Consider the following 20,263-nt stretch of genomic DNA (forward strand, 5'->3'; position numbering starts at 1 on the left):
GCACGTAATCTTTTGTAGGATTAATCAGCATGTTTATGCGAAAGAGGCGGTCGGTGTATTATAATACACGGCCTGCGGAAGAGCATCAGGTTGAATCTTGTCAAGATGTGACGCGTTTCGTGAGAAGATTCGTCGATTCCGCAGTTACCGCCGCAATAAAAATTGTCGATGTCATGGTTCGTTAAGCTTCTTACCTGCCAATTACGGTGTATCTGAATAATTCTCATACATTTTCGTACATATTGAAACGATATCTCATATGTACATGTAACGATTGTCTATATTGCTTGCTCGTAAATAATTACTTGTATCGATCGCTCTTAACTGTTAGGATCATCAGTCCTCGCTCAACTACACCGAATGGCCTACGTGTGGAAATATCAATGCGCGAAACGGTCTGCGATGTGTGAAAGAGGAGATGCTCAGATGGAACCAATTATCGGTACAATTGAAAAAAAAAAAGATCGATCGCGCCAAGGGAAGGGAAATTGAAATACGTGTTTTATCGATCTTCTGCAGGCTCTGAGAAGCTGGATGTTCCACGCAAAGTTTATCGGCCTTAACAGAGAGAGGACCACCGAGTTCTACATGTATCAAGTCCTGTGGAGCATACCGACACCGTCATATCCGGAGCCATATGTGACTGTCAGTGTGTTCTTCAGCATCGCGGCGAGTCGCGTGCAGCCGCCGCAATTTCCAGTCGACGTTAGTTTATGTATATTTTCAGCTCTTTCCCTTGCTCTTTCTGTCTTTCTCTCTCTCTTTCCCTCTCTTTCCTGTGCGCACGTTGACTGCACATCGCTCAGCGTGAACGAGATCTGGGTAGTATCGGGAATCACTTTTAGCATGCCTTATCATGGTTCGAATGACAATATAAATATTTAAAATATGAAAGTATACCGTACTATATATATATACATATATATATATATACATATATATTATTACATTTACACGAACTTGGATTCGGAGTCTAGGATATTAGCCAGATTTTACATATAGATAGCCTCGCGTGTCAAATTAAAGATTTTAAATTAAACACGTTTCCGTAAACGCGAATAACTTTTTTGATAGGTCACGTATGTATTCGAGGGACACCAGTTTGTGCATCGGTTGGACGTAGTCTTTAAACCGAAGTGGCTTTACGACATTCTCGACATGAAGACTATGCTGTTCAAAACCTTCGTGTTTTAAAATATATCTCGCTATTCTTCTGTGAAAAAAAAGTTATATTTTCTTCCTCAAAATTGTAGAATCGTAAAACAATTTTTACTTATGATTAATTAAATTAAAAGTAATCAGAATTTACATGTGAATTTACATGCGGCAATGAAAATGCGATAACATCTCAAACATATATCCGTGTGTATCGAAACGCAAGCACGATTTTGCCACATCGCACCGTGGAACGGCTGCAACTTTTCAAGGCAGATTTTTAAACGCCCGCACCGTGCAGAATGTCGTAAAAGTAAGAGTGTCGGATTTCCGCGAATCGGGCACGCGCCGGCCGCAATCTGGTCTAGCACCGGACGCCGTTTCATTTCGTTCGGTTAAACAATACGAGCAGGTGATACCCCGCTCCGTAAGAGAGTATATACGCACCGCGCGCTGCCATTCCCAATCGTACATTTACGACCTTTGCGTTAAATCATTAACGCCAATTGTTACAGCATCGACAGCATTTCCTTCTACAGCTGTAGAAACGAAAGACTGAATGTAAAAGTAGAAAATTTACTGAATCGATTTATTGGCAGTATAATTTCTTAATAAAAATTTTAAAATAAATATATTTGTTTCCTGTGTTACTGTATATCATTTATAGTCGCTTCAATTTATAAAATAATTATAGAAATTCGAATTTACATAAAAAATTCCTTGAGAAAATATTGTATATTGTACACATAAAAATACTCTTCCCGTCTTTATACGTATTATAATATTTCCATTTATAGACAATTCCTTCACGATCTGTTAGCATCGAACCAAGATAGGTATCAATAAGTGGTTTGGTTTCATTTATCCTCTCCCACGAAGTTGATGCACCCCGACCACAAAAAGAATCTACAATCCCGCGGAGGACACCCGAGGAGGTGTGAGCCCCGCGTTGGTCCCTGGGCCCGATCCCGACATTTCTTTTATGCATTCTCAGCTTTGGATAATAAGACCGACGAACAGATAAAACAATTCGAAAACCAGAGATTCTCGCTCGCGCACATGCGGGCCGGACGACACCGGGAGGTCTCTCGGTGTCTCAGCAGGAGCCAGAAGAGACAGTAGACCACGTGTCGGGCACGTCGAAATCCGGACACGTGATTGCGCTTTTAACAATATTGATTTAATTTCTCTTCTTACGCATTCAGAGAAATTCCAGAGGAAAAATTCTGGTATTATATACGTGTCTTTCGATATCCTGAACGCTTTTGGTGTGGTGTATGTAAGACCATGGGTATGTCATAGCTACATTTAATTGTTTTTTTTTTATTTAGCGACTATAATATATGTAATGATATGTGTAATGAAAGATCACGCTATAGCTGTTGGATTCGACTAAAGTTCAACGAATTCCATGTCTGACGCGATCATCCTCATTTCCTTCCGTCGAGGATCCATTCTCCAAAGACGCCGGGAAAAAGACCGATCGCTCGTCGTTTCACAAATAATCAATCCGAGTTATGTGGGTCAAAAGCGCGTGATATCAGTTTACGACCGCCGACCGCGGTGGTAACAACCACCGCCTATTTATACTGCGCTCGGGCTTTTTGTCAGTCGCGGGGTGGTTCTTGTCCTAAACATCACATCCGCCGAAAATGTGTGCCTCCTACGCTGACCGAGAAAAGGAGGATCGCGAGGGACCGCGAGAGGCAGCGGTAGCGGAGACGAAGCGCGAGGGAAGCCACGACAGGAACCACCGTCTCGCTTTCTTCAGCTTCAAACATCCGCTGCACCAGCCGCCACCAGATCTCCCGTTTACCCCCTGCCGCCTCGGTTCACGCGCTCAAAGGAACGTTCGTTTCCCCCTTTTTACGTCGGAAGCGAAAGGATGCGTCTCGGATGCGTTTCTCTCTACCCGCGGTTCTCTCTCTCTCTGACGCTTTTCAAAGTCTCCACTCAGTTTCCGGTTCTTCTCGCTGACGTGTTCTAACTCTGCGGGCTGCACACAGTCAGGAACTTAATTAATATACATTAATATAATAAAATTAAAAAATATAGAACTAATAAAAACGTATATAGATATTTATTATGTGTATTATACTTGTATGTATATTTATCATTTTAATTTATAGAAGAAGGAAACATTGAAATTCGGCACTCAATACCTCAACGCAACTTCTTCACGACACGCAAAACTTTTTTGATCGATCGTGGCCGCATGTCTCGAGGGGAGCGAGATCGCGAGATACATCTGGACCAGGACGATCGGACACGTCGGCCTTCTCCAAGACGAGAGAAGGGGGATGACCGGTGGACGCTGCGCGACACGCATTGTATACCGGACCCACGTGCACGCGCGAGGCAGCAGCTCGTCGAATTCACCAGCTGCCGATTCGCCGAGTCGACTCCTGGAAGCACGGGAGTCGATCTAAAATTAGCGGCTCCGACATGGCACCCCCGCCTAGCCCTTACATGGCCACGTCACGGGCACACACTCGGCTACTTCGAAAGCGAGAGAGAGAGAGAGATAGGGAGTTGGAGAAAGAGAGGAGAGAAAAAGGGAAACAATAATAATCGCAGCCTGCCCGGCACGAGTTGATCACGCGCGAGATCTAGCAGCTGGGACTCGTCGACGTACGGCGCGATCGGACCTTGCTCCAGGAACGATCGGCGAAAGCTTACATTAGCGAAATTGAAAGAAAACTTTGCAAAGTGTAATGATAACAACGAAAAGGAAAGATTCTATTTCTTTACAGAGGGAGATCTATAATTTTGTGCAAAAAATTTTCTTTAGATCGCATCTGCATTTGATATCGTGATTAATTATAAAAAATTAAGACTATCCGGCACTGATTCTTTAATTAACTTGAGTACGTAAAGCATGCAAAATGCAAAAATGTATATATATAGATACATTTAATGTATCTAAAATAATTTTTTATTATATTTTATACACACGCTCATATATATATATATATATATATATATATATATATATATAATTTTGAAATATTCTCGTGATCTTTTCCAGTATAAAAAACTCGGCACGGAGTACTAGAATCCTTTTTTATCACTGCACGAGACAGGAAGTACCGCACGGGTTAATAATGATGAACCACATGGCTCCCGAATGAATGAACGACGTAATGAATAAAGTCATGCTATACTAAACGCGTTAATATGCTAAAAAGTGCTCAATGAAATACCGATTATCATCAAGCATGAGATAATATACTTAATCTTAATTCATTTTCATTAATTTCATGATTGAAGAATCAATTCTTGAAAATATCGTCTTTGATATCCATTTGAAATGTTTGATTTGTTTTAAAACAGTTTAAATACTACCCTCACTCTATCTTACATTATCATGAATAAATTAATACTGAGCGTTTAGATAAACAAGTACTGGTATACAGAGATACAGTATAGTACTCCTATACTGTCTCTCTTTATACGTATGAATAATTTATTCGTAAACTATCTCATTTTTCTCTTTTCATTCACATATATTTATAATATCTCGATATAAATAAAATAAACCAAATGTATGTATATACATGGAGATTGCAACAAATAAACAAACGCAATGTACTCAAATCCCTGCTTTAATCTGAACCATCCGAGCAATATCCGGAGGGTTCAAAGAGAGCTGAGTCTCTCGCGCGCGGTTCGATTAATCGCGTTTCGCGGATCTTCATTCTAGTTCATTGTACCGGGCACATCTCGGTAGGTCGCCTAACACCGAAACGAGAGATCCTTTGCGGACTCCTCGTAGGAGGAACGAACCCCGTTCCGTAGTACATCTGCGTCGAGCGGATGCAGACTGCATTTTATGACCGCCCAATGCACAACCGATTCTTATTCGTGCACCCGCACTCACCCTCCATAGTTCTCCGCCGAGCACGCGGTACAACGACTTCTATAATTAGATTTCCTTCCTCCTTTTGGTCTTAGACACCTTCGCGGCCGCGAGTGATCTCTTGACCTGCGAAAAAGAAAATTAAAAGGGAGATTAGAAGCATATTAAAATATTTCAGTTTTAAAATTAAAATTAATGTACACAATTCTATAACTAAATAGGATATATTACATATTTCAATTAATTTCAATACTTATATATATATATATATATATATATATATATAGTCCCTAAATTCAAAAGTTAATAGAGCCATCTTTTTATTAAAATTTTATATTTTTTAATATTGATTATATCATAAATTAATTGACGATCCATAAGTTTGGACGCAATGTTACAGCAGCTTGAAAGAACCACGCGCTCTACGTGTCATAGGTTTCACTTCGGCTATTTCGAACAGGTTGCGCTCGTATCTATTTTTCGATCATTGGCATCGGCCGGATCCACGGATTCTTGCACGACGACAGGTAGACACGGACATAATATAAACGGCGATAGTTAAATCGAGTCGCGATACATAAGCGCGATCCGCACCATGCCAAGCGCTTGCTATCATCGTCGTTGTCTGTAGATATCGTTTGTAATCGTTGGTAATCGGCCAAAACTTCGCCTCTAAACTCGTTGCACCCGTACAAAATTGCGATATTTCGATTCAGGATTGAAAAGTGCCAGCCTGCTGGCATATCTTCTACTTAATTAGATTTTTTTTAAATAACGTTCTATGATGTGCGATCGTTCTATTTGCTACTTCTATGAAGGGCTGGCCACACCTGCGCAAGATGTTTTTAATTACGATGTCAGAAGCATAAAATTAGGCGAATGTGCCGCTTGCAATTTTATATAATAGTTGCATTAATAACTTACACAAAAATGTGTAACTAACTATATGTACATATATATATATATAACTACTTCCTTATCAAATTTGATAACATAGAAACCAGTGGAAATTCTATTATAAATTCATAAATTATTTCCGGAATGAATGTATCTTTTCTACATCTTGGCTCATTCTTGTTTTATCATACAAATATACTTTCTTTTATAAGTACATCCTACCCTCGTTTTATCGTTAGTTAATGTTGCCTAATCGTTTTGTTTTTTGGTAGATGCAATCTGATTTATGACAATCGTCAAGCAAACGCAATTGTCCGGAAACCGACAATCGTCACGAGAGCTATGCTTCCTGTTACGTTGTGCTTTCGTCAATAGGCGAGAGATAAATTGGTGGGGCGCGATTCCGAAATTAGTATTTCTAGATCGTAGTAAAGAAATATCCTTGTGCAACGTCGGTACTTTTTACAGAGGCTTGCCAAACGCCGGATTAACGTCAATTGATTAATTTAAACGCGTTAATTCAATTATATCGAAATTATTTTACATAATTATCTAATTGACGATTAAAAGACTTAACGTTCAAAGAAACTCAATAATTCGTGGATATTAAAAATTTAATATTTTTTTAGAGAACTTCAAAAATCGTAAATGTTGCTTCGCACGTTGGATTAAAACAAAACGATTTGCTGCTTGACGAGTATTTTATATACCTTCTTGAATCTCTCCATTAAAAAAAAATCTATCGATTCTTATATGTTATGGCGCCTTGGCAACTCGAATCCGTCCCTGATCTGCATGCAAATAGAAGCTAAACTTAGAGATGTCCGATTTCCCTCGTTACGACAGATCGCATTTTCGTCTTCATCGACCTTAATCATTCTTTTACTAGCTTCGATCGCTAAGTATGTCCCACGTGATGCGGTGCAGATACATCCCTATAATCATTCAAACATCATTTAAATTTATTAAAAAACAATTCATATTCTGCAAATGCGTGTAAGTCGAATATAAATGGTATGGGTCGAATTATTAACTAATCAATATCAATTAATTTTGATTTAAATATAAAGTAAGACAATTCTGATTAAATATCTGTGAAATTAGATTTACGCTGCTTCCAACATATAAATCTTGTGTAAACTTCATAACATGACATTGTCTAATTCGTAGATGGATTTCATGAGTTCCGGAAAACACGAGGCAAAGTAGCAAGGTACAAATCCAATACCTTCGGTCCTCAAAGTATTAAGATAACACGGCTTAACGGGCGCATCGACTCGCGGCTGGATTCTTCAATGGGCCACTAGAAAGAAGAGTTTCTGAATGGGCACGCACACGCATATCCAAAACGCGCACGCACGTATACAGCGCGATATTCCCGTGGATCTTATAGCGGCGAGATATCAACGAACAAGATGCGCGTCCACCGGGTGTCTAATATTATACCGCTACACAAGGCACATCGTGACGCACGCGATGTTTATACGAATTATTTCGAACTCCTTTGCGTCAAAGGATATCTCAAAATTATGTCTGAAACAAAGTATAATTAAGAAATACAGAATTAATTTTCCATTATCACCATAACGTCAGTACTCGTCAATTTTTGCACACTATTAACAATTCGTCAAATTATTCTTGTCGGTTGCACAATTGTATGTGCTTCAGATATGCTAGTTTTGTTATTTGCATATGTCTTTTACTTAATCATGTTATTCATAACTACTCTGCTTTTCTTTGTGGATAGCCATGGAAGACAGAAGCCAGACTAATAATTTCCATCTAAATAACAGTGATATAAGTATTTTTCTTGATAAGCCGGATAAATCACAGTGCTTGGAGTCGCGAGTTGTTTTACACAGCACGAAAAATAGCAAAAGCTCGGGAAACGCCTCATCCGCCACAATAGTTCCTTGTTTATATCAATTGCATATTTGTATTTTCTAAATTTTAATTTAAAAAAACATATTGGTATATACAAAGAATTTTTACACTTTAAGGTTTATAAAAAGATTTGATTAAATCGTCGTGGCAACACGAACTACCGATTATTGCTGCTACCGATGTTTTGAGATCCCATATGGGCGTAAAGCCCCGAGATGATCGCGTGCGTGGGTCGCATACGTCTTGTACACGCACGCGTGTTAAAGGGAAGGCGGTGGAAAAGGGAATTCGAGCCCGGAGATGAGACGACGGAGAGAGAGAGGGAGAGAGAGAAAGAGATGGAGAGAACGGGCGCGTGTCGGTCGCGTGCCTATTGCCACCGGTGACTCGGTTGTGTATCTGCGACCCTCTCCGGGGTCCCTTTAACCGCCCCTCTCGCCGTTTTTCCAGCGATGCGGATCTGACAAGGAGATGTTCTCAGACAATAGCGTTTCCGCCGACGATGAAGATCAACTGTCGACACATGTATCGAATAAAATCATGGGGAGATTTAATAGGTCGATGAGAGTCTTCTTCATCATCATGATAAATGACAGAGACGTTTGATGTAAGATAAAGGAGAAATTGAATTTAAGATACGAGGAGATAAATGCGACTGTGGTCGGCTCTTTTTAATCAAAATACAATCACTATGAAAATTCATGTTTTCTGATATATATATATACACGTACCAATAATTAAACTGACGATACTTGCTCGAATTTGTCACTGTATCGTTTGAGACCATGACCTTAGTCGTTCACCGTCTAGTTCACTTCCTTTTCCTGCCACCACGCTCCATAAAGACCGCCTGGGCAATAGTGATGAAAGAAAGAGAATAAAGACGCTGGTATGCGAATGCACAGCCTTGACCAAGCAGAAGCAGCTTCATCTTACTCTTCTAACTCTGAAAAATGATATTTTGCAGAATTAAAAAAGTGTTTTCTATAAGATCTCTTTAACGAGTCGTCTCTTATTAGTTGCGTGAAAATCACGAGTTTCCGATATTACAAGCGAGAACTGACTATAGTCACTGATTCAGATTTAGAGAGAATATGATCCAAATATCGTCAAGAAAAAGAGATCGCCAGCAATTTACGCATGATATAGTGGTGACTACAAAGCTAATTACTCCGAAATGTCGGGCATGTTGATGACTTCCGTTCACTTTTCATGAATCAGTGGCATACTTTACAGTGATATCAGTGACTAGTCACTGAAAAGCGATTTTTTGCGATATATTGCCTATCTTTAATATAAAGATTTATTGCATTTTGTTTCCTAAATTACTTGAATATTTCGATATCAAGATACCTGCAGCCTCTCTTTGAATTAAAAGGTATTCTATAATTAAAGAACTTCTAAAGAACGAATCTTGTACGAATTAGATTCTTCTGATCGTCTATTAATCCACGCGATCCTGAGACAAAAGAGGTTGCAGAAAAGTGGAGTATTATTCATAAATTATTTTTGCCAGGATTAATTGCGATCAGGTCAGACCGCGGTACACTACGAGACGAGTCCCGTCTTCGCAGGTGGCAAGTAGGCATGCAAAACCGAAAGCGGAGGGCGCATGCATACGAGCACGTGCTCGCATTTTGCGAGAGGCAAATCTTTTCAGAAACGGCGCGGCGGCGGGCGGCGACGTTGGCGGCTATCAGCTGGCGGTATTTCTCCCTTTTCTCTCCGATCTTCGCAAGACCGAGAGGGAGAGGCGAGTCAGAAAAAAAACGCCAAAGAGAACGAAAATGAGCGTCGCCACCCCTTCTTCGTTGCGCGCACCCGCATCCTGTGGCAGCTTTCGTAAAAACCGTCGGCCCTGTCGGTTTCCATTCAAAAGCGCGAGTCACGGGGGCTCATTTACGAGTTTCACGACGAAACCCTACACTGGCCGGAGAACGAGGCGTCTGCGATTTCGATCGAAGCGTCAGGAACAGAGCTTAGAGATGAATAGATAAATAGACACCCATAAAAAGGAAGGGTGCAATCGTGTCTTGAAAAGAGATCTCGCCTTTGAATTACGTCATATTGTAATCTATCTCTGAAAATCATACAAAAAAAAAATAAAGAGATTTTATTTAAAAATATAAAAATAATATATAAATTTAAAATAATCTTGTCTTTAATATTATGCTAAACTATGATATGGAAATAAGAATAATATTTTGATATAAAATAAATGATCACAACAAATAAAACAACGTAATATTAAGTGATAAAAGAACTCATTATATATATATATATATATATATATATATATATATATATATATACTTCCAACGTGGTATAAACTCAATATATTGCATGACAACCAGAGCGCGTAGAATTTTATTGAGCAATATCAAATGACCATTTGGGCAGCTTCCCTTCGAAGGGGAGCACTCCAGAAATGCCGAAGCGAAGGGCAAGTAGCTGAATTCGTACCGATGGCGGTGTAAGAATAGCAACACGATCGAAGAGAGGGGGGATGAAACAGGCGGCTGATCGCTGTCTCCGGAAGGAACTGTCTCCCTTTATCCTCGAGGACATTCCTCCGAACACGAGCCAACGTGTCTTACGGTGGTCTCCCCTAAGGGGAGGCGCTTCCACGGATGTCTCCACCCAGCGTTAACCTCTTGCACCCAGAACTAAATTAAGAGTCGTTCCGGTCGACGTTTTTTGCCACCGGCACTCCTCGAACCTTTTTTCCCTCCAAACCCCGCTCAATCCATCGAAAGTATCAACCCGTTATATTTCTTCGCCATGTCTAAATATTTCAGACCCATATTCCCAAGATATTTGTCTATTACAGCTTTCACTAATATATACACTTAATTCTTTAATTTTCATCCTTATTCTTTCAATTATCAATAATAGGTATAAATTGTTTAGGTTTGCGGAACCCCTATAATTAAATCTTTATACATTTTCGTTCAAAGAGAGTTGCCTGATTATATTAAGTATTTATTATGTTACTCACATTGTTTGCGTTTTCAATAAACATGTAAGTTTTTCTGCGTTCATCACATGAAACTTGATTTAAGGCAAAATCGAATCATCTATCTGACTACCACGGCGCCTTATCTTCACCTTTCACTCACGTGCCTAAAAACAGCAACAATGCGGTGGAATATAATCGAGACGCGCGTGCAACGCCTATTCCCGCATAATATGATTCACGTACCCGTGAATAGAGAATAGTCATTAAGCCGCGTCGCCCGGTGTCATTGCACCCTAGAGATCCTAGAGAACGCATAGGGGAGGCGAAGGAAAGCGCAGACGGAAAAGTTGGAAGTACACGTAAACGGCTGAAAATCTGACGTCTTGGCGCCCGGCCAGATCTTCGCCTCGGCTTATCTTCGGCCTCGTCTTCATCCCTCATCCTCCGGTGGGCGCTCGTCCGCGGAAGACGGCCCACGGATTTTTATTCCGCTTTCTCGCCGCGCCGCGCCGACGCGACGCACCGTTTCGCGGAAGCGCGCGTCCTCATCATCGTATTGCTATTCTCGGAATCCGGACAGTTTAATAGGTTCATCCGATTGGCGAATTTCTAGGCGCACGAGTGTTTAGCTCTGAAAGTTCTTTCTGATTATTATTTCGTGATGTCTGTGCTGCTGTAAATGTTTGTGATCGTGCAGAACTTTTTCACCAGCCATCTGGTGCCAACATTTAATTTTTAGTAATCTCGCTGCAATTCTATTTGGTATAAATTTATTAAATTTAAACCACAAATATAAAGTTGTAAAATCTGCATTTATATTAAAGATATTTTTCAAGTTAGGACAAGTTTGTAACAAGTTTACGAAACTTTGAAACGATTTGTCACAAAATTGCATCGAGATTATAATATTTTATAGAAATATTACATTGTTCCGAAGAATTTTAACTTGACTTTATCATGATATATATATAGTAACAAAAAGTTGGAATTATCATTTCTCTGGCATGCAAATATAATAAAAAGTAATGTATACAGTATACAATAAAAAGTATATATATTATATATAATAAAAATGTATAGTAAAAGGGGTTTGGAATTATTGCAAGTGTTATACTATAATTTTTACTTATTACAATTCATCTCATTTCTCTACGAATATAATCAAAGATTCTTTCAAAGTTGAAGACTTCACTCGACTTTGCTCATCACCGAGAAACGCAAATTTGGCGAACGTCTATCTTTGCGAAACAAACGAGTTAGAGAAAAAATCGCCAACGGACGAATCTCGTCGCGAGATTCTAGATTCCAATCTCCTCAGCTTACCTTGTCGCGCCTCGAGAATGGCCGTGGAATAGAAGAGAGGTGGTTTACCCGAAGACCACGACAGCTGCATCGAGCCAGCGGGGCCTGAAAATAGCACGACAACCCCATGCCGAGGCCGCCAGAGAGGAGCGGCGAAGTCGAAGTCCTCTCTCCTTCTCTCTTCTCGCGCTCGCCTTCATGCATACTCCGGCGGCCGCTAGGAAAGCCGCTGGTCTACGAGCCTTTTAAATAGCGTTCGCGTGCTTTTTCCTTTTTTCCGGTACGCGGAAAGTACTTGCCCGCCGGTACGAAGAAAAGAGGGTGGCGTGCGGAAGCTCGCTGATTTATAGGAGGAACCGTGCGTATCCGGATACTTTACGGGACGACACGCGATACAGTCACGCTTTCTCGTCCTAAACGATCTCGCCGCCCCCGTGGATCACTCCTAATGACTCGGTATCCTCGACGCAAAAACTATATCCGCCCCCGTACTTATCTATCTTTCTCAGGCGAGAAATTACCTAAAATTGGAAATTCCCCTCTTACAAACTTGTCCCGATTTAGTAAACTTACACATATATCATTTAATGTAATTTATCACCATGCAGTCATTCCGAAGACCGTCAGCGAAACTGTTCAGATCTCGTCGACATTCCTTGGTGCAATCGAGCCTTTCGAATAAATTTCGTTTCTTCGCATCACCGAGTATTCTTTCAGTAGAACCGCACGTGACCGCGGTCGCGATTTATCCGTCAAGATCTCCTTCCTCGCATATCGTTTTCGTCGACGTCGCGTATTTCCTCCTCCTCCGCATCTGGGAGCGCTCCAAGAGCGCCGAAAATACGCGATTCGCGCTAGTGGGCGGACGGAATACCTTTGGGCACCTGTAGGATGCGCCGCCGGATAAAGCGCGTAGAAAGCCACGAGGTACCTAGCACTATTGGTGCCGGTTACGTTAATGGATGATCTGCAGTCGAATTGCGTCAGTGGTTGAAGATGCTCTCGCTCGCTCGCTCGCTCAATGCGCTCGAAACTCGTGACTTTATTTTTAGCCGTTCGACGACGATACCGTCGTCGACGATTTGCGATACCGCCGCCGAGACACCTGTTCCGCGACTCCCATCTAGAGATTTCTTGCAATCACACGTTTTATCCAAAAGCTCACAAATATTTCGCCTTCGCGTAGACAGTCGATACGGAATGCTTTAACTTCTCTTCTTTTCTGTTCTAAAAAATTTCAAACACTTTTTTTTAGCATGAAGAAATGACGCGGGATAGAATAAATATATCGAACAGCGGTAAATAGTCGACTGTGAATCATACATTTTCACTGAATCGCGAATATTCTTGAAAAACGAGTATATAAGCTTCGTCATTTATAACTTATAAATAGATTAATAAAATTTTAAATGGAGATTTTATACGTTTCTCAAGTCTCACAAATTAAACTAAGGGCCGGTTGTTCCAACCTATTGGTAAACTACCTGATAGTTAAATCACATGTCTATCTTTGTCCAATGTAAAGAATAAACAAAGACATACATATGATTTAACTATTAGGTATTTACCAACAGGCTGGAACAACCAGTCCTAAATGTATAAAAAAGAATTGATCTCTCTTTTGATTAATATAAAAGAAATTAAAATTAAATAACGAAATAATTATCTGTCTGAATATAAATCAATAACATTTTTAAATAATCTCTTATTTTAGAATAAGGTTTGACAAAATTTATATTTCTGATTCATTCGTCATATAAAGTATTCAATGTTTGATACCGTTTAACAATTGTAAGTAAAAATAATAATTAACTTTTTAAAGCGAGAAGAAATCAGTATCACAAAACTGTTGATGAAAACCAGTGTCCAGGCAATTCCTCGTGTCCTCTAATTTGTATATTTCATAGATAAACTCGAATAAGCCTCGGGAAGATTGGAACCTGATCTCTTTTTTTCTCTCTAATCGCCTTAGACACACGTTTCGCGCAAAGAGCAAGATACTATGCAGGCAGCGGGGCTTTTTGGTCGACGATTGAATGAATGCCACGCGAGTTAGTCAGCATCGCGGTGCTAAATTCGGCGGACGCCTGGCGTCGCGCCAGAAGAACCACCCAGCGCACCAACCTGTGCTTCTACCCTGTAACTGTTGAAATGGCGCCGTTATCATATCTGCTCGCCTTCGTTCTTTGTTTAAATAACACTCTGGATAGATGAGCAGTGCTGGTTTCATCAAATTTGTTGAATATATGACTGAAGATTCACACACTGCAACAAATATATATATCTCAATCTAAATTAAAAATTTTCCATTATTATAAGAATTTACAAATTAAAAACTAAAAACGCATTCCATTAAAATGTTGTATGTAAAAAGAGTAGCTTAAGATTTTAACATTTAATACGTATAATCCTAATTTTAACATTTAATGCGTATAAATAATTGTACTTTAATTTAAAGATCTTTTAGACACATAAATAAAACAAATCCATGTGTGTACTATACTAAAATATGCTACAATTATCTATTTCTCTTATTATCTTTTTTACTTATTTCTTTTATCGATAAATTTATATAAAGAATCACCATGCAATCATAATATCGTATAGTGTACCGCACAATTAATCTCGTCAATTTGCATTTGATTCAATGATTGCTCCAATTGGTAGAATCTAATAATGGGCGATAATGAGACGGGACAACTTGTCGAGAGAAGATAAGGGTAGTTAGCAACCACCCTGCGTGAGCCGTGTGGGGCCGGCTGTGTTCCTCCCGCGCGGTCTTTCATCCGCCCCCTTCTCCGCGTGTCGTAAGCATTCGCCACGCGTGTCGCACATTGCCGACACACCAATGGGACCACCACATGCGCAGGAGGGAACCGGGCGGGCACGCTTCTGAGGCGCGTGCAGCTGAAGAAGAAGAAGAACAAGAACAAGAAGACGACGACGACGACGACGAAAAAGCACCGCGGCGGCGGCGACGGCGGCAGCGTTGGAGGTGGAGAGCGAGGGAGGTTGCGTTGCTATATGTAGCCCCGAATCTTAGCCGAGGCAACTATTGCGCCCGAAATTGCCGAAGCAAACGCAACCCCCGTGCGTCACTCGACGTACACGCTTCCAAAACGGATCGTAATCCTTCCTCTTGATACCGTGTCCATCGGTTCTACCTCGTCTTCGCGTTGTCACCCCTTTACTATAAGTAGTAGTCGGTGCGATTGTTAGTGTGTTAGTTTGTGAATCTTGAGTTGATAAGGATGACTTGTGTGCTCTGAGGAGAAAAATCGAGGAGACGAGGAAGATGCCGCGAGCGTTCCTGATCACGCATCGCAGATACAACGGTGTGGAAGAAGAGATCGCAGGATCTGAAAGAGGTATGTTGATAAAAAATTTTCAAAGCGTTAATTTAATTAATTATGACTAATCAGACTAGAATCTGAAAATTAAACATTTGTAAAAAAAAGTACTTTTAACTTGGTAATCAAATTCTCATTTTATTATAGTTGAATATCGTGATTTATTTGCTAAAGCTATTGAGTAATTAAGTTTAGCGTATTTGAGAATATCGAAACGTTGATAATTTGAAATTAATTTTGGCAAAAAAAATTACGATTGAATTTAATTGTTTATAAATTCTAGTTGATATATAATGTTTTCGCGCATTACTTATACTGGGGCATTAATCTTTCACATTTTTGAATAATTTTTACACGGAATAAAAAAACATAAAATTCCAACTCTTTTGAAAAAAATTGTTATATTTATCATGTAACTCTAATATGATAATTTAACATAAAAACAATAAAATATCAACATATTATAAATGGCAAGTTTAGCTTAAAAATTCTTTTAGCATATTAATGATAATGATAATGTCGCGGATAATTTTTTTGCGTCAACAAAGTAATGTCTGAGCCATCTATTAAAATCACGAAATTCAATTCGATGATTTTCACAAAAGAATAAAAATCGCGACGCCAAAATCTCGATTTTTTACACGCGATAATCAAAGTCGCCTCTTCCTCGATTAAATTTAAAAACCGGAGAAATCTTACTGGTCGTTGCTTCGCGATCAAGGTGGTGTGTCGCGCGGATTTAAGAATAGGAGACGCTAGATGCGTCACACACGCCAGGGCTTACCGAGACGCATACCGTCGCGATGCCGTCAACCCCACCGCAGGCAGGCGAGCTTCCTTACGCGACGCAACGCATGTGCGTACACGTACGTGGTACTACGAAATACATAGAATAAACGCGTTGCGCGCGCTAGGGAACGACGGGCGTGCGGGGGTTGGTGGCGTAGCTACTCTATTTCCGTTCTCCCCGAAAACGGAGCAGCGTACGAAGCCCTGCTCCCGAAGATGTTTTACGAGTCGACGCCGGATTTCCCTGCTTTCCGTTGAGATTTATTGGAGGTGTTGCATTTGAAATCACGTTCCGTGCGATATCCGCTGAAAGACGTAATCAAAATAATACACTTACTTTCGCGGAAATAGATAACATAATATATAACATCAGATATAATTGTCAAAAAATTGCTGAATGAATTAAGAATTGTCAATCGAAATAGATTTGCTATAATATTCTTAATTTGAATACCAACCTTTTTTTTCATTTTCAATACAGATTTCAGTCCCGAGAGAAGCGTGAGACTGGCCGATTATAGCGGCGGTCAACCAACTTCCGATGGCGCCAGCGAGTGCGGTAGCGAGACGTCGTCCGAGTGTCCTGAGGAGCTGTACAACCTGACGAAACTGGCGGAGGTGAGCCTGGCAGCGGCGGCGGGCACCTTAATTCATCACAGCAATGTTATCTATCAGCGACCGGCGTCGCCCAGGATCGCGCAGTATCCCGCTGAGGCGAGTAGAACTCTTGGGTCTCGGCCTACTGTCCAAGTGATGGGAAACCAGGACCAAGTCCTGGGCGAACGGACGAGACTCTTCTTCGAGCGGATTGAGAGCGAAAGAGAGATCCTGGAGACTCGGTCCGGGGAGAACGCCGCCTTGGAGATTCGCCTCTCGCCGCGGCATTCTCCTTGCTCCTCGCAGGAGGAATCGTGTAACTCGAAAGTATCGGTCGTTCCTGATATCGGCGTTGATCCGGCGTCCGTACCTTCGACCGCATCGATCCAAGGTCGCAGAACGGCCGCCGTGGATCCCAAGCCGGAGGACAACGAAGATCACGAGTGTCCCGACTGTGGCAAGAAATACTCGACCTCCTCGAATCTGGCCAGACATCGTCAGACGCACAGATCGCTGGGCGATAAAAAGGCCAGGAGGTGCCCGCACTGCGACAAGGTCTACGTCAGTATGCCGGCGTTCAGCATGCACGTGAGGACCCACAATCAGGGATGCAAGTGCCACTATTGCGGCAAGTGTTTCTCCAGGCCGTGGCTGCTGCAGGGACACATACGCACGCATACAGGTATATTGCTTTTGATATCGCTATGCTCGATGTCCAAAATCGCTTTTCCTCATAATTTATTTACCGCCTTTCTTCATAACGTTGACCATAAACAATTATACAATTTACTGTAACCGTACATCAGGTATCTGGAAAAAAAAATTAATAACTCTCGCTATAAGTTTAATTTGATAAAATCGTTCGACTCTCAGAGTTGTTTTTTGTCCATGACCGATTGCCTTCTCTCTTACAATAATAGATATTACGTAAATAAACTAAGAAAAACTATTTTAGTGAGTACGATGAGTACGGTTTAACGAGCTTTCAATGAAGATGAATGCAAATTAATCATTCACGATGTGATTTTGGCACGCTTGAAGATACGGCACTATTTTCGACTACAAATTACAGATGTGCAACTGTGAAATCGGTTGACACGTAACAACATATTCACATCCTTCAGTGTGCTAAGAAGTACATTAAGAGTGATTAATTGAGATGTTCAATCGAGGAAAAGCGCAAATAAAATGTGAAATATATTATTTTACATTTCACTTTCTGCCTTCAATTATATATATACATATGTATATATACAATTGTTTTTTATTACATTAATTTTTATATATTTTATATTTCCGTTGTTAAAAAAGCATTTAAATTTGTTTACTAGTATTCTCTTTTTAAAATAAACTCGTCAGTTATATATTCAAGATTTCTCAATGCACGACATTCTTTTAAGTAATTACTTTCAATATTTATCATTTAAAAGAAAGCGTTGGTTTTGGCGAGATTAAGTCATATATACGGAGAGATATTTTTAATAATTACTTCCGTTTTTTCAGGTGAGAAACCTTTCAAGTGCACCATTTGCAACAAAGCCTTTGCTGACAAGTCGAATTTACGAGCTCACATACAAACGCACTCGAACACCAAACCTCATGTGTGTGGTCGTTGTGGCAAGGCTTTCGCCCTGAAATCGTACCTCTACAAGCACGAGGAATCGTCCTGCATGCGTGCCCATCACCGACCGTCTACGGACAAGCCCGATCAGATCGAGCAGCAAAGAACATCGTCAACGGTGAAACCGAGCGCTCCATTATCGTCGTCCTTGAATAGATCGCAAACGACGTCGTGCGTCACGGCGTCGCCCACCAGCGTCATAGTTCCTCGATTGGGGCACGAGCGTGACCAGAAAGACTCGTCGTCGGCGTTCTCCGCAATCATCAGACACACCAGGACGTCAGACGCGGCACCGTCGAAACGACCCTGCAGAGAGAAGACACCTTCGGACGATCCAGAGAGCCCCGATTTGATGTCTAAGGATCCGGAATACCTGTCCAGAATGGTCATCAGAACATCGGTGATATCACCCAATCCGGAGCACCTGCATCTCCGTTTCGAAAATGACGTTAAGAGTTCCTCGACTACGTTCGATTATCCCGATCCGACGAGATCCTCGTCCTTTTCGAGACCCGCCACAATGACTTTGAACCTGGCCATCGCTTGAAAATCGGTCGATACCTAGCGATCAAATCAAGTTGGTCAATCGATAAAGAGAATTCATTTAACTTCGTACTTATTTTAGCACGAATTTTTACGAGATTCACAAAACTCGATTGGAAATTTCAATTAGATGGAGATTTCAGGGTATTCTAGAACTTAAAACAATTCGTTTTTTTTTGTAGGATATTAAAACAAGTTTAGAAATTTCTTCAATTATTCATTAAGAAATCAATCAAAACAATCAGATTTCGTTCCTTACGAGATTATACTACTAATTGTAAGAGATTTAACTGAGAAACTGAAGAAAATTTGGATTGTTACAGCGACTGTACAGAATGTCACAAAATTGCTAACGTTCTTTTTAATCATAAGCTTTTTTGACTTTAAAACGTGGATCTTTTCTCATTGACAATTGATTCAAATTAAAAGATTAATCTTATATACGATTACTGATTTATGAACAATTTCGATTCGTTTTCACATTATCAAGGATTGTGTGACTGTATAACGGTCAATTTTCCTTTATCGCATTAATTCGTTTTAATTCTATACAATTAAACAAAGATTACGTCTGATAATGCTGGATAACATTGCGAATTAGAAAGAATCGATAGAGTATTGTGTATGATATTATTCCAAGCATCTTCCGAATTAGGGACCATCTAGCAATTAGTCATAATAATGTTAAATTTATAAGCGTGTTTAATTTAGCGCGAATCGCATTGATGTAAAGTCGTGCCTTACATAAGTATCGAGCTGCGTTTTAGCATGCACGCGACTCGATACTATGATATAGTCCCGACGGAATTGGCGTGCACACGGATGTGAACGCGTGGAAAGAAATTTTCGAGAGCGTCTATTAAACGCCAAACTCGTGACCTTATCTATTTAAAGACGTAGCGTCGCTATCGCGCGGCGTTAAGCGATTGAGATTGATCATCGACGCGGACTGAACTTGCAGTGCCATCGTGTTTTTATTTTAGGATTAAATGAGATTCTCTGAGGCTCTTCGAGGCAGCTACCAAGCTATGTAAGATGTAAATACGTACAAATGACAGGTGCGCGAAATGTAGCAAACCCCAGAGTTCGAGAATGTGAAGATATCTTTGTTCTACATGACCGAGCGGAAAGTTTTTACGTTTTATCGTATAATACACGATCGTAAGTCGACGAAGAGAGCGATGCAGCATTCGCCGTGGTTCGTTGTTGCTTTCGAGAAAGAATTTTCAAAAACGCAACCGCACGTCGGGATGCAAGTTGGACGTTCTCAAAAGCGAAGGCGTGTATCTGTGATTCGGGATTGCGCA

General features: G+C 40.6%; 2 protein-coding genes and 1 long non-coding RNA gene across 10 annotated transcripts; 2 read left to right on the forward strand and 1 right to left on the reverse strand.

The window, feature by feature from the left end:
- The first annotated feature begins 29 nt into the window (after window positions 1–29).
- On the forward strand, window positions 30–1,207 carry LOC143902686 (A-kinase anchor protein 14). The gene is made up of 4 exons (XM_077415798.1): window positions 30–176; window positions 332–442; window positions 520–705; window positions 1,075–1,207. Exons 1-4 carry the CDS (start codon window positions 30–32, stop codon window positions 1,192–1,194), a joined length of 564 nt encoding a protein of 187 aa, XP_077271924.1. The 3' UTR covers window positions 1,195–1,207.
- On the reverse strand, window positions 1,081–16,794 carry LOC143902687 (uncharacterized). Of its 8 annotated transcripts, XR_013258448.1 has the most exons (14): window positions 16,654–16,794; window positions 16,191–16,501; window positions 13,870–14,321; window positions 12,658–13,283; window positions 12,078–12,577; window positions 10,998–11,385; window positions 10,794–10,918; window positions 8,527–8,741; window positions 7,957–8,308; window positions 7,140–7,444; window positions 6,622–6,846; window positions 5,036–5,140; window positions 3,318–3,560; window positions 1,081–3,151 (listed from the first exon to the last, which is right to left on the reverse strand). It is a non-coding gene; the product is annotated as an uncharacterized LOC143902687 (long non-coding RNA). The 8 variants fall into 8 exon arrangements; XR_013258450.1 differs by lacking the exon at window positions 7,957–8,308 and having other exon boundaries at window positions 14,181–14,321; XR_013258447.1 differs by lacking the exon at window positions 7,957–8,308.
- LOC143902684 (uncharacterized) lies at window positions 15,115–20,257 on the forward strand. Its single transcript, XM_077415796.1, has 3 exons — window positions 15,115–15,424; window positions 16,677–17,474; window positions 18,296–20,257. The coding sequence occupies exons 1-3, from the start codon at window positions 15,352–15,354 to the stop codon at window positions 18,958–18,960; spliced, it is 1,536 nt and encodes a 511-aa protein (XP_077271922.1). The 5' UTR covers window positions 15,115–15,351; the 3' UTR covers window positions 18,961–20,257.
- Window positions 20,258–20,263: the final 6 nt, after the last annotated feature.

The sequence above is a fragment of the Temnothorax americanus genome, unplaced genomic scaffold (assembly GCF_048541705.1).
Source record: "Temnothorax americanus isolate GAGA-0224 unplaced genomic scaffold, ASM4854170v1 Scaffold4, whole genome shotgun sequence".
In the NCBI taxonomy this organism is placed as follows: domain Eukaryota; kingdom Metazoa; phylum Arthropoda; class Insecta; order Hymenoptera; family Formicidae; genus Temnothorax; species Temnothorax americanus.